At 43.8% G+C, this 20333-nt stretch overlaps 1 protein-coding gene across 1 annotated transcript in view; it reads right to left on the bottom strand.

Moving 5' to 3' along the window:
* Nucleotides 1–264: 264 nt before the first annotated feature.
* Nucleotides 265–20333, bottom strand: part of PKD2L1 (polycystin 2 like 1, transient receptor potential cation channel) — a 40994-nt gene continuing 20925 nt past the window's right edge. Inside the window, 14 exon segments of the mRNA XM_081573617.1 lie at nt 265–522; nt 838–867; nt 869–965; nt 1219–1340; nt 2478–2604; nt 3898–4019; nt 4231–4329; nt 5214–5334; nt 5614–5795; nt 5978–6148; nt 6817–7045; nt 7210–7434; nt 8387–8640; nt 9094–9221. Coding sequence (XP_081429743.1) covers nt 265–522; nt 838–867; nt 869–965; nt 1219–1340; nt 2478–2604; nt 3898–4019; nt 4231–4329; nt 5214–5334; nt 5614–5795; nt 5978–6148; nt 6817–7045; nt 7210–7434; nt 8387–8640; nt 9094–9221 — 2165 coding nt within the window.

Raw genomic sequence — 20333 nt, 5'->3', positions numbered from 1 at the left:
TGGGGAAGAAGTGAACCCCATGGTTGCCGGCAGTTGTCCTCAAGACACACGGAGGAAAAGGTTCACTGGCAAGTAAGAAGACATCTAGATATTGCTATTCTTTCAGCTTCTACTTTTTTCACAAATCACAGCTTTCCAGATGCTCAGGAAAGTTATAACCCTTCTTTCCTTTATTGTTTGTTATTGACTTAAAAAAAAAAAATCATCACAACAGAGTTCAGAGCACACGGGGGTGAGAGGCCCCTCAGGAAATATTTCATAGAGCTACAGGGCTACACACAGAAACCTTGGCTTAAAAGGCCTGGCACAGGGTGGGGCTTGGCAGCAACGGTGGTAGGACCCACTGCCCTGGAAATGGAGGGCATGTGCTGGGGGAGCTTCTGGGGAGGCAGTGACAGAGGAACCTGCTGTCTGATGCTTTAGGACCCCTCCCCCACTACTCTCCTGCCCACTCTAGAGTCCCCAGGGGGCTGGAGTCACAGCTGGGGCTGCCTGCAGGTGCTCCCAAATGCCTTGATCCCCCTGTTGGAAGAAAAAAAAGGACAGGTCACTTGGAGGAGGAGTTTGTGTCCCACTTTCCTTTTACCTGAATCTGTTTCTCCAACCCCAGACCCTCTCCTGGAGGCTAAAGCCACCCTCAGGCCAGAGCAACCAACTTCAGTGCTTTTTTCCACCCACCCCCCCACCTCCACTGACACACTGACTACTGGGAACATGTTGCCCCAGGAGCCTGAAATGCTGGTCTTTCAAAAATGTTTTGCCTCCATCCACTGAGTAGAAAAGATGGTAGAGATCAGCTGTAGGGAGCCAAGAAGAGCCAGGTGAAGGACCACTCACTGCGCCCGGAGGAGGAGCCAGCCACCCACCCCTTCCTCTCCACCATCGTCAGCTTTGAGCCCATGGCATCAACCTGGGTCATGACTCCTTCCAGGACAGTCTCCAGCTGCAAAACTCTCCTTGTGAGCCTGTGCAGGATATGAGAGAGACCAAAGAAGAAGAAATGTGTGTCTGGAAAGCTAGGTGATTCCAGGGGAAGGGGGTACAGAACAGGGGGTGCCTGGATGGGAGCAAGGAACGTAAGGCCCAGTGGTGCGGAGAGAATTAAAGGGGGACAGGGGTTTTCCCTGGGGTAGGCTAGGGAGTTGGAAGGTTGTGGAAAGAAGCTCAAGGTAGGACGACATAAACACAGTCAGCCCTGGGCCCCCTGGCTGCACGTACGTGTAGAATTCTTCTCCCGAAACCCAGCCACCTGCTTTGGCAGCCTGCTTTGGACTTGGTTCGCCTGGTGGGCTTCTCACATTGGACGAGCCGAGGTTCTCAATCTCACCATGGACAGCCACCTGATCAGGAAGTCAGAGGTCAGGGGGAAGATGACCCTGGGAAGTCATCAGCTCCTGCTCCATCACTTGCTCTAATGGGCTCTCAGGACCAGGCCTTGGACTATAGTTCTTGCTTATTTCCTTTTCCCCTCAAACTCTAGAAACAACAGAATCAGAGTGGTGGTGTTGGACACAAAGCTGTCCTAACCTCTGGGACAGAATCACCTCCCCAAGAAACAAAACACAAGCTCCTTGAAGCACTGATGAATGAGGCACTCACTAGAAGCCAACTCTGTTGAGGGAGAGGAGGGACAGTGACCTGGCACTGGTCCTTTTGCCCTTGGCTTTTTGGTCTGTGCAGGCTAGGGATGAAGAGGCATAGGAGGGGCAGCTAAGGGTCAGAGTTTGAGAAGGAGAAGACAAGTGCTCTTAAGGAATTGTCAGAGATTCCTCAGCAATTGTTCCTTTTCTCCCTGAGGCTGTGTTTTAGAGCAATGATGATCAGCCTTGGCTAAGCACTGGAGTCACCTGGGGAGCCTTAAAAATGACTGATGAGGCTTCCCTAGTGGTTCAGTGGTAAAGAATCCACCTGCCAATGCAGGAGACGTGGATCCAGCCCCTGATAGGGGAAGATCCCATTATGCCATGGACCAACTAAGCCCATGCACCACGACTACTGAGCCTGTGCTCTAGAGCCTGGGAGCTGCAACTACTGAGCCCACATGCTACAGCTACTGAAGCTCACGTGTCCTAGAGCCCATGCTGTACAATAAGAGAAGCCATCACAATGAGAAGCCTGCACACCACAACTAGAGAAAGCCCGCAACAAAGATCCAGTACAGCCATGAATAAATAAATAAATTAAATTTAAAAAATCAGCCAGTGTCCAATTCTGGCAGAACCACAATGAAAACAAATGATAGCTGCCCTCCACTGACTCCTCCAGAGATTCTGGTCTGGAGTGTGTGGCCAGAGCATGAGGATGTTTTAAAGCTCTCCAGGGAGTTCTACCACACAGCAGTTTGAGAACCACTGTTCTAGAGAACACTTTCCCGCCCATCCATTGGAGGATTTCCAAGTTGGTTTGTGTTCTGGGTGTGCTGCAGGAAGAGAACAAGCAGTTTCCTTGTAGCCTCTCCACCAGCCATCTGGGCTCACCCTCTCCCCATCCAGGTCCTGCCGCATCTCTTTCTGCTCCTTCTCATCGAGGACGCCATTCCCATCTTGGTCAAACCTGGTGAAGGCAGCCGTGAGCTTGGTCATCTCATCCTCTGTGTGCTCCAGCCTGAAGAGAGCAGGGGGATGAAATGACCTCTGATCTGCCATGGCTGTGAGCTCTCCATTATGGACTCTTTTTTGCTAGACTCTGGCAAGAGTCTTGCTCTCTAGGGACAAAGGGGGCCACATGAGAAAGCCAGGATGTCAAGGTCTAGTGATTTGATACCCCTCAACCAATCCCTTGAATCTATTTCGTCCTTCCCTGACTCCTGCTGACTAGGTTCAGGCCCTCAGGATCTCCTAAAAGAATTACTGTAAAATCTTTTTACCTCCAAATAACCCACCCTCTACCTGCTCCCTACCCACTTCCCTGTGGCCTTCCCTTCATTCCCTACCCCTGAAATCCATCCTTCATAATGCAACTAGAGTAATTAAGCATTCTAAAGTATAAGACTAGCGGTCCAGTGGTTAGGACTCTGCGCTTTCACTGCTGAGGGCCCAGGTTTGATCCCTGGTCAGGGAACTAAAATCCCAAAAGCTGCATTGCATGCCGTTCCCCTACCGCCCCCCCCCTCAGAAAAAAAGAGTACAAGACTAACTATACCCCTTCCCTGCCTAAAACCCCTCCTGGGCACCCTATTGTTTGGATAGAGAAGTGGTGTTCAAGGCTTTTCCCAATGTGGCCTTAGCCCATTTCTCTGCCTCATCTGCTTTGCCCAACCTTTCATTTAATGCCTTACAATGCTCAGTTACTTATTACTCCTGTGTATGTGGCTCAATTTCAGACCTCTTTGCCTTTGTATGCACTTTTATACCTCCATGCTCCCTCTCTTTTAGTTATTTCTGTTGTGGAACAGAATCACTGTTCTGTGATTTCTGTTTATTCGCTTACATGTCTGTGAATTCCTGGAAGACCAAGATTATCTCATTTAATTGTATGCCTGGCCCACAGCTGGTACTCACAGTATATCTGTTCAATGTTTATTAATATGTTTAACTGAGAAGCAGGGAGAGGATGGCTAAGGAAATAATCCTGTGTTTGTGAGGGAGCATAGAATTAAGCTCAGAGTTTTGTGGGAGTGAGGGATGTATACGATGATTAGGGAATCATGGTATTACACTAGTGCTAAGGGTTGTTCAACAAGGTCCAGAATATCATAGAACACGATCAGAGTCCTTTAAACCAAGGGCACAGTTCTGAAGGTCAGGATAAGAGACCTATAAGCCAAGGTCAAAGGCCTGTAAAACAAGGTCAGAGGCCCACGGGCCAAGATCAAAGGGTTATAGGCAAAGGATGTATGCTTGAGGGTCAAGGACTTATAGACCAATGTCAGAGAAGGTTGGATCTCTGCTTTCTCACTCCCTCAAGGTGTTGGTGAAGTCCTCGAACTGAATCTCCTGCTCCCCAGCCTGCAGGACCTTCTGCACATCTGAAACCTGCTCCTTCCTCAGATGCAGCCTCCGTAGGGTCTTCTTGTAGCCCTGGACAGGGAAAGGAAACAGACCTGGTTCCTGCCTGCAACCTCCTCCTCATCTCTTGTCCCCACTTGCACTCACAGGGCGACAGGATCCCAGAGGTAAGCTGAAGGCACACGAGACCACAGGCCCCTAACCCATCAGGCGCAGACCAGGACACAGAGCCTTGACCTGGGCCCTGATGCACAGGTGCTGCTCAAGGAGACTGAGTAGTCACCTGTCTCAGCAGGTCTGAAAGCTGTAGCTCATCCTTTTGTCCAGCCAACTCCTCCTTGACCTCTGAGTATGTGTCATTGATGATGGCCAGGAACATGTTCTGGAGGAGAAAGCAGGGACCAGCATCCTCACTTCCAGATCCACTGACAGCGTCAAGCCCATGGACCCTATGAATGTCCCAACATGTGCTCTAAAAAGGCCAATACTTCCAGCCCCATCTCTGCAGCCCACTAATCCCCACATCTCAGGGTTCCTAGAGCCCAGCCTTTCAGCACAATTCTGTTATGGGGGTGAGGGTCATGCCCCCTCATCAACCTGATGCCCTCCATCACTGCTGCAGTAACCTGGCCACGAAGATACCCCAACATATGCCACAGGCCCCCTTCATGGAAGGGTCTGCTTGTCACTGAAGCCAGAAACTTTCCAAGGTGAGAGTAAAATTGTGCTGTCTGTACCATCTATCCCCAAATCCATATCTGTATCCCCATCCACCGATCAAATAAAGAAACCTGCTGGCTTTTTTAACAAAAATCAAACACAGGTCTTTCATGGTTGGCAGGGAGAGAGAGCAAATACAAAACAATGGTAGTAGAAAGAGCCAGAGATCCCCAGGGGAAAGGGGGGGGTCTTAGAAAATAGGCAGAAAAGTTTCCAAGGGCAGGCCCTTCTCCCCATGAAGTAGCCTTCCTCTCTTTCCATCCTTGGAGGACAGGGGTTTGATTTTAGGGAGGGAGCCTGAAGATTCCTTTATACTCTCCAAACTGCCTAACTGTGCTGACCACACACTGGCCAACCTTCAGAAAATACAGAGGTTCTCTTCGCCCCCCACCTCTCCATCCTTGGTTTGAGAAACCCACCATAATTATTAGTATAGAACATGGGTGGAGGTGGGTGGAGGTGGGGGGGGCAAAACCCCACCCTGCAGGCCATTCACATCTCCACTCCTCATGTTCCCAAATCCCCATCCCTCAGTGGGACCCTCACCAGGAGCACAAAGAAGACGAAGAAGACGTAGGTGACAAAGTAAACAGGTCCCAGGATGCGGTTGGCGTTGTCAATAGCATTGTAGTCAAAGTCCCCAAGGATGATCCGGAACTGAGTGAAGCTGAGACACCATGGCCTAGGCTTCACCTTGAGCCCAACCATAACCTTGACGCCATCCCACTTCCCTCCCTACTGCTTTTCAGTGAACTCAGACCCCTGACCCAATCTGATGCAGACAGAACAGGGTCAGAGATGCTGAGCACACACACTAGGGCTTCTGGGGATTCATCCAGATGCTTTAAGCACAGAGACACCCACATCTACATTCCCCAGGGATACACACACCCCTAGAGCCAGAGGGGGAGGGGCCAGGGAGGAGCAAAGGAGAAAGGACACACACATGCACTTGACGAACGTGCTAAAGTTTTCCACTTGGGTCCCGAAAAGCAGGTAGCCCAGCTGGGCATAGGCGAAAAACACAATGAAGAACATGACAGCAAAGCCCAGGATGTCCTTGGCACAGCGGGCCAGCGTGGAAGAGAGCTGGGTCATGGTCTTGTTGAAGCTGATGTACTTGAATATCTGAAAGGGCCATGTTGAACCAAGTCATTAGGGAAGAAAGAGAAAAGCCTGAAACAGTCCACTCCGGGGGCCTAGGGAGGCCACAGGATTTGCCAAAACCAGACAAGGAAAACGAGACAAGTCCTAGGGAAGGGAGAATGCATGCCCTGAGGTGCTGCTGAGGGTGCGGAGCCCCAGGGTACCTTGATCCAAGCAAAGAAGAGGTTGACGGCGTTCATGTTGTTGTACTGTGTCTGCCAGAAGGCGAGGAACTCAAAGTCAGCATACATGTTTGGCTGCTGTAGAAGCTTCCCCATCAGCCGATTCACCTCGAGGGTTCGGAATATGTGGAAGCCCACAGCCATAATGGAGAGCTGTCACAACAGGGGTTGGGGAGTGTCAGAGAGTCAAGAGAATCTCAAGGGAAGTTCAACCATGAAGTCCCAGGGGAGACCTGGGGTGGATAAGACAGGTGGGGGGAAAAAGCACCTCTTTCCCTGCTGAGTGGTTGACTATCTTAGGTTCAAATGGAACTGGATAGGATGATTGGGGGAACATCTTAAAGTTCAAGAGAAGGCTGTGAGGCCAGTGGTAAATATATAGGTTGTAAAGGACCATGGAGAGATGGAGCCAAGCAATTTTATTTCCCCCACCTCTTTCCAGCCTTGGTCAGAAATGCATGTGTCCTGTTAATAGGAAGGAGACGAAGATGAAGAGGCAGAAAATTTTAATACAAGAGAAAAGGCAGGAGTTTCAAGGGGACAGGTCGTGAAGGGGAGAGACAGAAGAGGAACATAATGTCAGGTACAAAAAAGAAGCAGGGCCTGGATCACAGGGCAGAGGGAGAGGAAACATGGAGACAGGATTCTTCCAGGGCTGAGCCTAGGGCACATCATCCTCTGGCTTAGGGAGCTGTTACACAGTGATTTGACCAGGAGTCCCAAGGACATGGGACACCAGAAGGAAGAACTGGGAGCCCCTCTCAGGGTAGACCTCCCTGCACCACTCCAGGTGTCCCAAGTCTAAGACATCTGTCCCTCACCAAGATGACCACCAGGTCCAGAATGTTCCAGATGCTGCTGAGGTGACGAAGCCCGTGGATGCGGAGCTCTAGGATCTCCTCCACTATGTAGTAGAAGATGAAGATGCAGAAGGTGATCTCACAGCCAATGATAAAGAAGTCCCAGTTGCTGACATAGCGGATCAGCTTAACTGTGCGGATTTGCCAGGATGGGATGGCACCTCCTGTAGCTGGAAACTCTACCACCAGTCTGTGGGAGGAGGGGGGTATCTGGTGGGGCCGGTGCTGAGACAGTTCCTCCCGTCCTCTCCCCTCCCCCACCATAGGGTACACATTTGAGGAATGGTCTCCAGCAGAGGAGAAGTGAACCAGGAACCATGGATGACAGAGGGAAGGCAGGGAAAGGGGACCCACCTCAGAACACAGAAAAGATTGATGTTAGCATTGTAGACTGAGAAGTCGATGAAGACCACCCGAGTGCCCCTGTCCAGCCATAGGCCCTCCTGAAGGTCCCTGAGTGCCTCTGCACAGGACTGTCGAGATCCTGGAAGGTCCAGGTAGTAGCCACCTCCACTGTAGCTTGTGAGCTGGCCCCAGTGAGAGGAGCCCCCCAGCTCATCCTGCGAGTGGTAGGTCCATCTGTCACAAAAGAAGCCATCTGAGTGGAGAAGTCTGAGCCAGGCCCAGAAGCTGGCCTCCCAAGGCAATGGCAGCATTTTATAACTGTCTGGGCTTTATAGTTTCATATATATTACCTATACGTATCACATATACATTTTACATATATTATCTTGTTTAACGTACCTATTTGAGAAGGAAGGAAAAATATTATCCACATTTTACAGAGGATGAAACTAAGACTCAAATGTCTGAGATAATCCAGCTAGTTAGTGGCTGAAGTGAAATTCAAATGTAAATCTCCTGATATTTTACAATGTCACCCAAGTCTACAGATAACAAACCCAAGTCCACTTTTGACTCCAGCCTGAGTAGTCCCCATGAGGAAAGCATGTAGCCCAGAAAAGACCCTTTCTTCTCTTGTGGTTGTGCACCTGGCTACTTAGCCCCATGATTCTCTGTTCTGTCCACAAACTTTCCTCCCTGAACCCTTATTTCCTTTCCCTTATTTCCTGTCCTATCCACCCTTTTCCCCTTTCTTCCCTAATTCCTTATCCATCCTTGGCCCCTTGCTGCCTTCCCCTATTAGCTCCAAGGGTCAGACTCTTCCAGCCATGACCTGTGTGGAGCATCAATGTTTCATCCATTCTCCATACTCAGGAGGGACTTCTGGGCAAGAAAGATGCTTCCTCTGGCAGGACTGCCTCCAGAATAGGGCAGCTGTGACAGGGACCTGTGTGTGAAGACAACTCTGGAGGCTGTGGCTCTGTCTGCTAACATACCTTCTCTGTTCCTCAATGACCCAGACCAGGGTCTCCAAACAGTCACAGATGGGTCTCAGAGAGATGCCTCTCACCTCCACACCAAGTACCCCCAAGGCTCTTTAAGTCTGAATGGAAATGGTTCCCAAACCTGGGATGGCATCAGGCTCAGAGGGGCAAGCCCTGCGACACTTGTTGGGGGACTCACTCACGCTGTGCCATTGAGGGGCCCAAAGGGGAGTTGCTCTTCCTTGTCTGGGGAGTAGACATCGTAGCAGCTCAGAATGTCCTCGCGGAAGTCCTCATGCACCACGCAGGAGTCATTGCGGACCCGCAGCTGCCGCAGCCTTGGAACCCCCAGCAGCAGGTTCTCATAGTAGATGAAGGAGTGGGAGCCGCGGCCCAGGCTCTGGTTGTTGTACCATTTGGTCCAATACAAGCTGTCCAGTAGTGGGCCCTGGGCAAACTAGATCACGAACTGGGTTGAACCTGACCCAGACTCTCCTGACTGTTACCCTTAGAATTCCCTTTTCCCATACTCACTGACTCCCCTCCAGCTTGTCTCCAGCCTGCTTCTGTTGGGCTCTTCAGCTTACCCATGAACTCTGGCCAAATCTTAGCCTGATGTGGCCTTACTCTTTACTTAAAATACATTTTGAAGTTCTGCTTTACCTCTGACTCTCAATACTAGTTTAAGCACTGACTTGACTCTCCGATCTCTAACCTATCACTACCTGAACTCTGTCTAGTCTTACCCATTAATTCACGCCTGACCCCGTGGCTCAGCCTGATCCTGGAATACCCTGGTCTCTGGATATGGCCTTATCTACCATCTGATAGCCCTGAAACCTGGCCCGTGGCCTCAGGCTTTAGGCCACTGTGAAGAAGAGGGGAGGGGTAGAGGAGATCTCATACTCACATCCCAGAAGTCCTCCATGCTGCTGATGGCCTGGAAGGAGATTCCAGTGTCCGAAGGGGTATGTAAGAAGAGCTCAGACATCACTTTGGTGTAGTAATAGGCACTGGAGCTTGTCATTCCGTAGGTCACTAGAAACCAACCCAAGAGGCTGTGTCCTGAACACTGTTTCCTTCTCCATTATCCGGAGGAGAGAGGATAGCCACTGCCTAAGGTCAAAGATGTTACCTGGATGGGCTCTACCCTCTAGGGTTGGCATTGGGGAAACCAGGGAATTAGGGGAAAGTTATGGTTATAGCTCTCCTCCTTTCTTCCCAACTCACCTCAGAAAGACTAAACTCCACTGTAACTGTCTCTTGACATTGTCATTCTAAATAGTCACTTTTCTCTTCCTAAGCCAGCTTAACTTCCTAGTTCTTACTCCTCAGAGCCACAAAATTTCTACCTTCTGCATCAGATAGTGCTTCCCTTTATTTGTCCTATATTAATGCCCTTGGAAAAATGCCTCCAAACTCTAGAGCATGCCAAAGCCGTGGCCAAATGCCTTGCAAGAGAGATGGGTGTCCTGGACCTTGGAGTCGGTGACTCTGCAGCCATGGGAGTAGGAGGTAGGCATGGCACCTTTGGCCCTGGTGCAACCTGCTGGGCATAGCTGTTCTAAGAGAGGGACTCAGAGCATTCCAAGATCAAAATAAAACCTGGCCTTTGTCCTAAAGAACCAGATCTCCCTTGACCACCTTGACACACACATCTAGACTAAAGTAGGGCTGTCAAGGGAAGTTACAAGTTTTCTGGTTAAAGCACAGAATTTGAAGAGTATAAGCTATTTACTTTATAGATTTGCCCCTCAAATGAGATTTGTCTGGTGTTTCCTTGTGTTTAAATTCAGGTTATGCATTTTTGGTGAGGAATACCAGAGTGAGACTGCGTCTTTTTCAGTGCATGATATCAGGAGGCACAAATTGTCTAACTGCATATTACTGGTGATAATTAGCTTTGATCCCTTGTTAAGATGGTGTCTTCCAGCCTTCTTCAATGTACAAGTGTTATTTTTCTCTTTGTAATGAACACATATTTTGTGGGAAAATACTTTGAAACTATGCAAATATCCTTTACTCATCAATTTTTCACCTGCAAGTTTTAGCATCCATTGATGACTTTTGCCTAATTATTATTATTCTGGTTGTCAAGCTGTGATTTGCTCATTCTATCATTCCTTCTGTGTTTATTAGCTGGCATTCTCTTCAGGAAGAGCTTTTCCTACTTCCTCACTAATTTATTATTTATGTTTATCAGCATGAAACTCTTTAATATTTCTATAATTCTGTAAAATTTTTATAATATGTCAATTTTTTTAGACAGGTCATGAAAAACAAAGAAATTGTCCTAAAATACTAAAGAACTCTTTTAAAGATTAAGAGAGACTAAAGAATCATGAAAATGAAATGCAATATGTACATCTAGTTAGGATTATATTCTGGGCCATAATTTTTCCTTTTTCTATAGAGGCTATTAGTAGAATAACTGGTGAGACTGTAATAAGGTGTATTTATTAGATAATAGTACTGGATCATTGATAATTTCCTGACTTTGATCATTTCCGTATTTTTAGGAATAACAGGGCATTATGTCTGCAATTTACTCTCAAATAGTTGTGTGTGTGTGTGTGTGTGTAGAAGGAGGATGAAGAGAGTGATAAGAGACATTTGGGTGAAATACATACAAGAACTCTTTCTATTAATCTTGTAACTTTTCTGTACATCTGTAATTAATTTTTTTAAAAATTAAAGTAGGATTTGTCAGCGTCTTGTGAGTAATTTCCTTTATGAATTTTCATTTTCAAATCTTGGAACCTATTTTCTTCCAGTACCCCATCTGGAAAGGGAATCCCCTGGGATGGACTGAAGTTCACTCACAATTTGGGAGGAAAGAGAGGCCGATGAGTGGTCTCAGATTAGGCACAAGCAACATCATTCATTTCCAGGGAGAAATCGGCAAAAAGAAAGCATTATTATTTCACATTTCCCCATTCCACTCTACTAATTCCAAGAGATGATTTGACTTCTCTCTAAATAAAATCTGTGATTACCCTTCCCTAGTACCTGGAAGACTCAGACTCAACTCATCTGGATCTAGAAAGCAGGTTGGAAATCAAACTCTTCTGTCTGCTGACAGCCTACCAAAGTTAGAACTGATGGTCAGTGAGCTGAACTTTTCCTAAATACTGCTGCTGTGCCGTGCTCAGTCATATCTGACTCTGCGACCCCCTGGACGGTAGCCCGCCAGGCTCCTTTGTCCATGGAATTTTCCCGGCAAGAATACTGGAGTGGGTTGCCATTTCCTTCTCCAAGGGATCTTCTGACCCAGGGATCGAATTCTCATCTCTGGCGTCTCCTGCATTGGCAGGCAGATTCCTTTACCACTGTGCCACCTGACGTTGCTGATTAAATTGTTATACCTCTAGAAGGCCACTAGGTGGTATTCATAGCTATATCATTTTCTCTTCTCCAATTCTAAATTACCCCTCAGAATTAGTATTGCTCTGAACTGGTTCTCAACCCTGTATGGAGGAGGCATAACTTCTCTGATTATTATCCAAGACAGTAAAGAATATGTATTCTGAGAAAAATGGTTTCACCTAGTCAAATGCCCACTGATACTCAGAACACCAATTATATGTTCTATGTTAAATGCTTGACATGACTATTTAATTTAATCCTACAACAACTCGGTGTATTAGGTGCTATTATTTCCCCTATTTTCCACTCTCAGAGGGCTGGAGTCACTTGTCCAGGTAAATAACCTAAGGGAGCCAGGAATCAAATGCAAATGTGTCTGCCTTCATAGTAAACTAATTTTGTTCTGCTTTAAGGATGGCACTATATCCAAGAGGTAGAAGTTATAGAAGGGAAAACTTAAGTTCCATAAATGGCAGAACTTTCAAACCATGAGTGCTTCCTGTTAAGAAATGGGCCACTTCACAAACATGCATTTCACCCCTGAGAGTGTCAGCAAAGGACCCTGTGCTGAGGATCACATTGAGGGGTTTCCTGCAATGGGCAGTGGCTGGCCTTTCCGGTTCCTTCCTTTAAGATCCAGTGAAGGAGTGGAACAGCTTCTTATGTTTCAAAAGATAACACTAGGGCAGAGAAAGACAAGGAACTGGGAGGAATTCGAATCTATGTCAGTATGTCAAATGTCAGTGCTAAACCACCTTTCTGGTGTAGTGAGGGCCTCATTCCAGGAAATTTTCAGATACTGGACAATGACTGCATGAGAATGCTATGAAAGGGATTCAGAGACCAGATAGCCATCCAGTACAGAGAACTTGATTTTCTTTTTCTCTCAGACAAATACTAAGTTCTCCTACACACTATATCATATCTCTTAACTTTGGCTTCAGATGAAATTCACAGTTGCTGAATAATAACAATAATCGCCATTACTGACTCATTATTCACTAGGCTTTGCATACATCGTCTCCCATAATTCTGGGAAAAAAAACCCTCATAAAGTAGGAACTACCTATATTTTATGCAGACAACAGAAATCCAAAATGTTATTAAATAACTTGTCCAAAGATCACAGACAGCAAGCGAATAGAATTTGGATTCGAACTCAAATCTGACCTACTCCAAGGACCACGAATTCAGCCATAGCTCTATATTATACTAATATATCACTCTACTACTCAACATCTTTCTGATAAGGGACTCTGGCTCTCCTTCCAAAAATCAACACAAATGATTAGGATGGTGCAGGTTTATAAGGTGTCCTTATAGGAAAACTATTTGAAGAGTTTGACATTTGACTTGGGAGGCAAAGCAGTTGGTAAACTCAAAATATCAACACCTTAAAAGAAACTTCAAATTTCTTCATTCTGGTATAAATGGATAAATATATAAATCTGTATCAAGAATCACATTCTGACACAGATGAGTCCCAAAGAAGGGAAAAAATCATATGCATAAAATTGTTACCTCAGTTATTCACAATATCAAAAAATTACAAACAACCTAAATGTCCTACAGAAAGGCAATAGTTAAGTAAATTATATCACTGAGACACTTAATGGAGTATGATATAGCCATTGAAATGCTAATAAAAGCAGAATGCAAAATTTTTTCCCTGCTATCACTACATTTAAATATTTTTAAAATGTTAAACATGTAAAAATTTAAAGGAAAAATGAACTTTTAATGAAAAGTATAACAGATTCAATTAATGCTATAATAATAATAGAATAGAAACTCATTTTAAAAAATCTTCCCATCTTTTTGTTTTCAAGTCATGAGTTGAAATTTCCAGGTGCTGGATGCTCTACTGGGCTTTGTGACCGCTTCCCTAAGATCCTCTCTTGGTTTATACCATGATTTTATCTGAGGTATCACACCTCTCCTGATCATCTCACCTATGTTGCTGGATGCTGAATCCATCCCTGGCTCTAGGACTTGGACAGGGGGCTCAGGGCTAAGCTGATCTACAAATACCTCTCCCTTGGTACCATTACTGGTTCAGAGATGAGCATCTAATACATTTCAGATCAAAGACTCATGAAGAGAGATTTCTGGATCCTTTGGGGATCTCCTCTCTCCTGCTAGATATAAATAAGAAAGCCCCAGATGATCCAGACTTAGGATGAAACGGATTGTGCAGCTGACAAACTGAATAACAGAAATAAGTGATGATGTCATTAAGTCATGAAGCAACTGGATTGATCAGCCCTGAACCTTGCCCTCCTTTGGATCTTCATCTTGACAAAAAGTCCCATTCAGGTGTAAGCCTGTTTTCACTGGATTTTATTTTATTGTAACAGTCCTTACTTATATGGAAATCAAGACATTTTCAAAAAGATTGCATTATTTCTGAGGAAAATGGAGCTAAAAAAGCTTCTGCTACTGTCTGAACATCCCTAGAAGGCAGTGGATGACTAGCATATCTGTGCCAAAGTCTACATTAATTAAAATACATTACAGCCCTATATGAAAGAGGGCTTGGTGACCAAGCCAACTGATGATGAGGGTATTCTAGGAACACACCCATCATTCATTCCGCAAAACTTTCTGAACTTTATTTATTAAAGTCAGGTTTCTAGAATATCGTGAAATTTACTTATATCCCTACTCCTAAAAATTGCCTTTATAAAATAAGGATATTATACAGATTTTAAGAAAGGCAGATTATAAAAAACAATCAAAAGTAGCACAAAGTTTTAATATTGCCTTTATCCATTATGCTATTCCATGTCCCTTATATACAAAATCCAACAAAGCCAGTTCTTCCAGAGTTAGCATCTTCTTACTAACCGGTGTGCTCTTTCTTACAATGAGAACTACTCAATCCATTTGTGTTTTCTTTGCTTTAGTTGTCAGGAACCTCAGGCTTTGTTCTAACTTGTAGTGCCTTTGTTCATTTTAAGTTATCTTCCTCCCCTTCCTCCTCTCCCCAAGTCTCTTTATTACAGTTTTAAAGGGTTATATTTTATTGTATCTGTGCTTCTTAATGTAAACTGGCTCAGATTCCTTTTGGACATAAGTAGGTCACAAATATATATTATTAAATAAGTATGACTGTAATAATTATTAATCATCATCATCATGAGCTTGGGTAATAACTTGATTTTTCCATTCCAGTGTTCACAGTAGAGATCGAATGTTCTTGTTCTCTTTTTTGAATTGCTGGAAGGCCTTTCCAACTCAGAGCAATAAATCAGAAGTTGCTTTGTTCTTTTTCTTTTCCAGGTGATTGTCATGTAGGTCATCATCACCCAACTCTGAGCTCCTTCCCTGTCCCTAATTACTATTTAAGGGAACATAGGCCTGGTGGGCTGCCGTCTATGGGGTCACACAGAGTCGGACACAACTGAAGCGACTTAGCAGCAGCAGCAGCAGCAGCCATCCTTTTCTAACACAATTCTCCTTGGGCAGGAATGAGATCCTTTCTCTCAACTAACTGACAAAGTACCTTGAAGAGCTGAAGTGCTTCCACCAGCAAGTGTATAATTCCTTTATGTGTCTACACTACTCCTCCACTGGAAAATCTGTGTCTTCAAGTTTTTGACACTTAAAAGCCAGCTACTCTTTCCTAAGCTGGCTGGCTCTGAGGAAAAGCACTGCAGATGCTTCTCTAGAAAACTGCAGGTCTCTTTCACTCCAGCTCCGGCCCTGGCAGTCACCATGTGGATAGAACTTCCACTGTTCTATCCATCCTCCAATTGCAGAAGAGCTAGAAGTTCCTTGGGCTTTACCAGTTCTATATATTTAACCTATAGCTCCTCTGATGGCCTTTTCCTGAGCCTCTCTTATCACCTGGCTTGCTGAGAAGCTCCCTGAAATATCTCTACCTATTTATTAGAACACTGGATTCCTTTTGGCTTTGGTCACATAAATAATTTGGAGGGAAATAAGGTTTATGGTTGGCTTCCTAGGTGGCTCAGTGGTAAAGAATCTGCCTGCCAATGCAGGAGATGTGGGTTTGATTTCTGGGTTGGGGAGATTTCCTAGAGTAGGAAATGGCAACCCACTCCAGTATTCTTGCCTGGAAAATTCTATGGATAGAGGAGCCTGGCGGGCTGAAGTACATGGGGTGGCAAAGAGTCGGACAAGACTGAGCAACTGAGCACGTGAACAAGGTCTATGGTTGTCCCTAAAGGACAATTGTATTTTCTTGTGAAATAAAATACAGTGCCCTGAAACTCACCCTTCTTTAATGTCTCCCCAACAATCTCTAAAAATAGTTTCACAAGAGCTTAATAAACATTTGAATACTCCTGCTGGAAAAAAAATCAGATCTCATCAGCCTCCATTATGGTTTATGTCAGGGATTTCTCTGGGTTCCATTAACTGTTGCTGTTCTCTTGCCAAACTATGGAGAAGATTTATTCTCCCCCTACCTGGCATAGACTGTTAGCTATTCCCCAATACATCTCCTCTCCTTCTGTATAGTAACATAATTTTATCTAGCTGCACATGACTGCCAAGCTGAATAACACATTGCCCAGCTTCCCTTACAGCTAGGTATAGTGGCCATTCGAGTAAATTTTGGCCAATGGAATAAAAGTGAAGTGATATGTTTCCATGTACAGCTCTGACTTATGTCCTTAAAAAGAAGGAAAATGTTTTCCCTTTCTACTTTCCTACTTCCTTCTGCCTAGCGCATGGACATAAGAGCAGGAGCTAGAGCATGAGACAGATGCCATATGTTGAGGATGGCAAAGCAATATGGTGAATGAGCCTGGGCCCCACATTAGTCCAGGGCTTCTTATACCCCAGATTATTACATGAGAGAGAAACAAGCATCTGTCTTATTTAAGCCACTGTTATTGCAGCTAAAGTAATATCCCAACAGAAGCAATTCGTATGAATATATCCATATCAGAAGGGTACTTTCCAAAAGGAGTTTTTCTAAGAAAATTAGGATAGGCATAGAGGGAAAAAGATGGAGTTGAAATCAGCAAGCTGTTAGCCACAAAATTCCTGTCCTAAGAAAAGTCAAGTCAAATCACAGATCTCTTGTTAAAACCATTTACTGGATACATAGAACATTTTTCCTTCTCTTAGTAAGACATTCCCTATTAAGGAATTTTGTTGTTCTTCTTCTTGGGCAATTCCTCCCTTCATTCTTTTCTTTACCTGCCATCCTACTCACACATTCTGATTCATGCTACTGGATTATCCAAAGTTGGATTCCAAATACTTTATGTTTCTTAAGATGGACTGTAGGCAGAAGAAAGTTGGGACCTGGAAATGAAGGAAGTGTTAAGTCCTCAGAGTGTTGACTGAAGGATTTCACATCGGTGTATCTAAGAGGACAGAGCTGAGAGAACTAGATCACTCACAGCTGCTTTGGTAACTAAGTCCCTGAGCATTATCAAGCCTTTCAGGAGTTAAAAAGATTAAAGTTCTAGAGCAACCTATGACAACATATAGTCACTTTCTTCTTAGGAAATCAAATTCAAGGCCAAAGAGTTATGAGTTGCTTTTGAAGGAATTCAATCAGGCTAAAGGTGATCATTCTGAGAAGTGGAAAATGAATCCAAGAACTAACCAGTGATCTCCCTAAAGTTTCTGGTAGCTCTGAGATCTTAGGACAGGGGTAAGAAAGACTTTTAAATATTCTTCCATCCTGAATCAATGTAACAGATTGTCTCAGGAGATGAAATACTGAAATAAGATACCTAGATGATTATCGTGCTAAATGAAGTAAATCAGACAAAGACAAATATCATATGATTATCGCTATATGTGAAATCTTAAAAAAATTATACAAGTGAACTTATTTACAAAACAGAAACAGACTCACAGATTTAGAGAATGAATTTTTGGTTACCAGGGTAGAAGGGTTTATGGGAGGGATAGATTAAGCATTTGGGACTGACATGTACACATTACTATGTCATATTTAAAATAGATAACCAATAAGGACCTATTGTATAGCAGAGGAAACTCTGCTCAATATTCGGTAATAACCTAAATGGGAAAAGAATTTTGAATAGAATGAAGTGAAATGAAGCGAAGTCACTCAGTTGTATCTGACTCTTTGCGACACCAAGGACTATACAATCCATGGAATTCTCCAGGCCAGAATACTAGAGTGTGTAGCCTTTCCCTTCTCAAGGGGATCTTCCCAACCCAGGGATTGAACCCAGGTCTCCTGCATTGCAGGCAGATTCTTTACCAGCTGAGCCACCAGGGAAGCCCTTAATAGAATAGATACATGTTTATATAGAACTGAGTCACTTTGCTGTACACATGAAACTAACAACACTGTTAATCTACTATGCCCCAATATAAAATAATAAAAGTTTTTTAAAAATAAAAGTTATATCAATTGTAAAAAATGATACCTAGATGATTGGAGATAGGACTAGGGAACAGGCCACAAGAATACACTTATGATTAGCTGCTGGAACTTCTCTGTTCTATTCAATTTCTCAGTGCAGATGCAAGGGAGAGCAAAAGCAATTGATTCTTACAGATTTAATATAAACTTAGCTGATGGGTTGTAAACTGTTATATCATTTCAGAACCCAAACAGCATAGTTCTTATGTTATCCAGAACCCTCAAGACATAAAATGAATTTCAGCAATGTCATGAAAAATATATAAGACATATAGAGCTTTGGTCTCTAAGAAGAAGGGCACCCTGTTTCAAGAGAAGATGCTAACTAGGGTACAACATAAGAAACCTGCCTTAGTATGGGGTTTTTTCCTAGCTGATATGTCCGAAGTGGTTCTTACACATATTTTCCTAGAAGGTTACAGAAGAAGACTGTGCTTGCTCTTATCTGTGTTTCCTTCAATGATTTTGCCTGAGATCTCCCAAAGACTAATCATGAAAAAAAAACAAAAAACAAAAAACCAAGGCCATAGAGAGGAGTATACACCTGAGGTTTAAAGACTTTATGGCCTATAGCTATACCAAGGAGGTATTTCATGTTAAATCTGAAGAAGCGTTAAGAGAAGAGCCCTTTAAGTTAAAGGGTACCATGTTTAGAATTCTTGAAAATTTGGACCCAAGCAAGTTGAATATGAGGCAAGACAGATAAATGACATATATAGGGGCCACCCCAATTATGATGCCACCATTTCATGCACTATCCTTACAAAATATCACAGAAATGTAACTAAGGTAGTAGCATTGGTAAGGAGTGATTTCATGACATAGAAGTCATGGACTTCACCTGTAATTTTGCTGTTCCACCTGCATGCATCAATGATTCTGTGAAGATTATAGGATAATCAATACCATGACTAAACTACATGATCATCCAATGCCAAGAACTGATTCTGTCTGGAGTTATAGAGTCTGTTAAGGGTACCCTCATCATTGATTGGCTCATGAAATATTACAAAATTAAAGCAGTTCAGGAAAAATGTATGAAGACAGCTTCAGACACATCACAAAAATACGTCACCTCCTTTACTATAGGGCATGCTCACTCAGTACACAACAAGAGGCTCTCAAATGGTTCTACAGAAAGGGAAGACATATTTAAGTAATTAACATATGAACTGCCTTTAAAATAATTTAAATAGAGACATGTCATTATCACTTTGAAGGGTGTGAATGCCTTGAAACATTATCAAACTTTCCCTATGTAAGCTGGTACAGCCACTATGGAAAATAGTATGGAGCTTCCTAAAAAACTAAAAATAGAATTATCATATGATCCAGCAATCCCACTCCTGTGCATATATCCAGACAAAACTAATCAAAAAAGATACATGCACCACTATGTTCACAGAAGCACTAATCACAATAGCCAAGACAAGGAAGCAGCCCAAACATTCACCAACAAATGAATGGATAAAGAAGATATGGTATGTATGTTACTAAGTGAAGCAACTCAGAAAGAAAAGGACAAATACCATATGATAGTACTTATATGTGGAATCTAAAAATGGCACAGATGAACCTATCTATGAAACAGAAACAGACTCATGGACATAGACAACAGACTGGTGGTTGCCAAGGGGGAAGGGGTTGGGCAAGGATGGAGTCAGAGATTGGAGTTAGCAGATATCAGCCATTATTTATGGAATGGATAAACAACAAGGTCCTACTGTATAGCACAGAGAACTATATTCAGTAACCTATGATAAATCATAAGGAAAAGAATTTTTTTAATGTACATATATGTATAACTGAATTACTTTGCTGTACAGCAGAAATTAACACAACACGGTAAATCAACTATATTTCAAATAAAAATGTTTAAAAATTAAAAAACAAAGCAAACTTTCCCTGGAGTTTGTCAACTTAAAAAAATATTCACAGTCTAAAAGTTGAGAGTTAATGGTTTATTTGGTGGAAATTTTTAGGATTTCAAGTCTGGCAGGCAACATCTCAAGTAAACCTAAGAGCACGGCTCTGAGGAGGTGAGGGGGGCCAGATGATACAGAAGTTTTGCAACAAAGGGCAAGTAGTCAGAACATCAAAAGATTATTGTAAATGACAGAAAACCAAATATCCAAGTTAAGGAATTTAGCACTTTCATGTGTATGGGAAGATGCAAGAACCTGGGCTCACTGAAATCATTCCTTTGACATGCACTTCAGCTATGTGGGGCCAGTATTCTGTATTTTGACATCCTGAGTTTCCTCAGAGCTTACCATAGGGAGTGGCTTCAGTCTGATGGCTGCTAGATAGCAGGTATTCTTTCATTCCTGAGTTTTCTCAGGGCTCACCAGCTCCTGTTGGAGGGCTGCAATTGCTGATAGCTCTAACATCCTTTGTTTACT

The sequence above is a fragment of the Giraffa tippelskirchi genome, chromosome 2, assembly GCF_054371585.1.
Source record: "Giraffa tippelskirchi isolate mGirTip1 chromosome 2, T2T-mGirTip1v1.2.pri, whole genome shotgun sequence".
NCBI lineage: Eukaryota > Metazoa > Chordata > Mammalia > Artiodactyla > Giraffidae > Giraffa > Giraffa tippelskirchi.
This window is presented reverse-complemented; position numbering and strand designations above follow the sequence as displayed.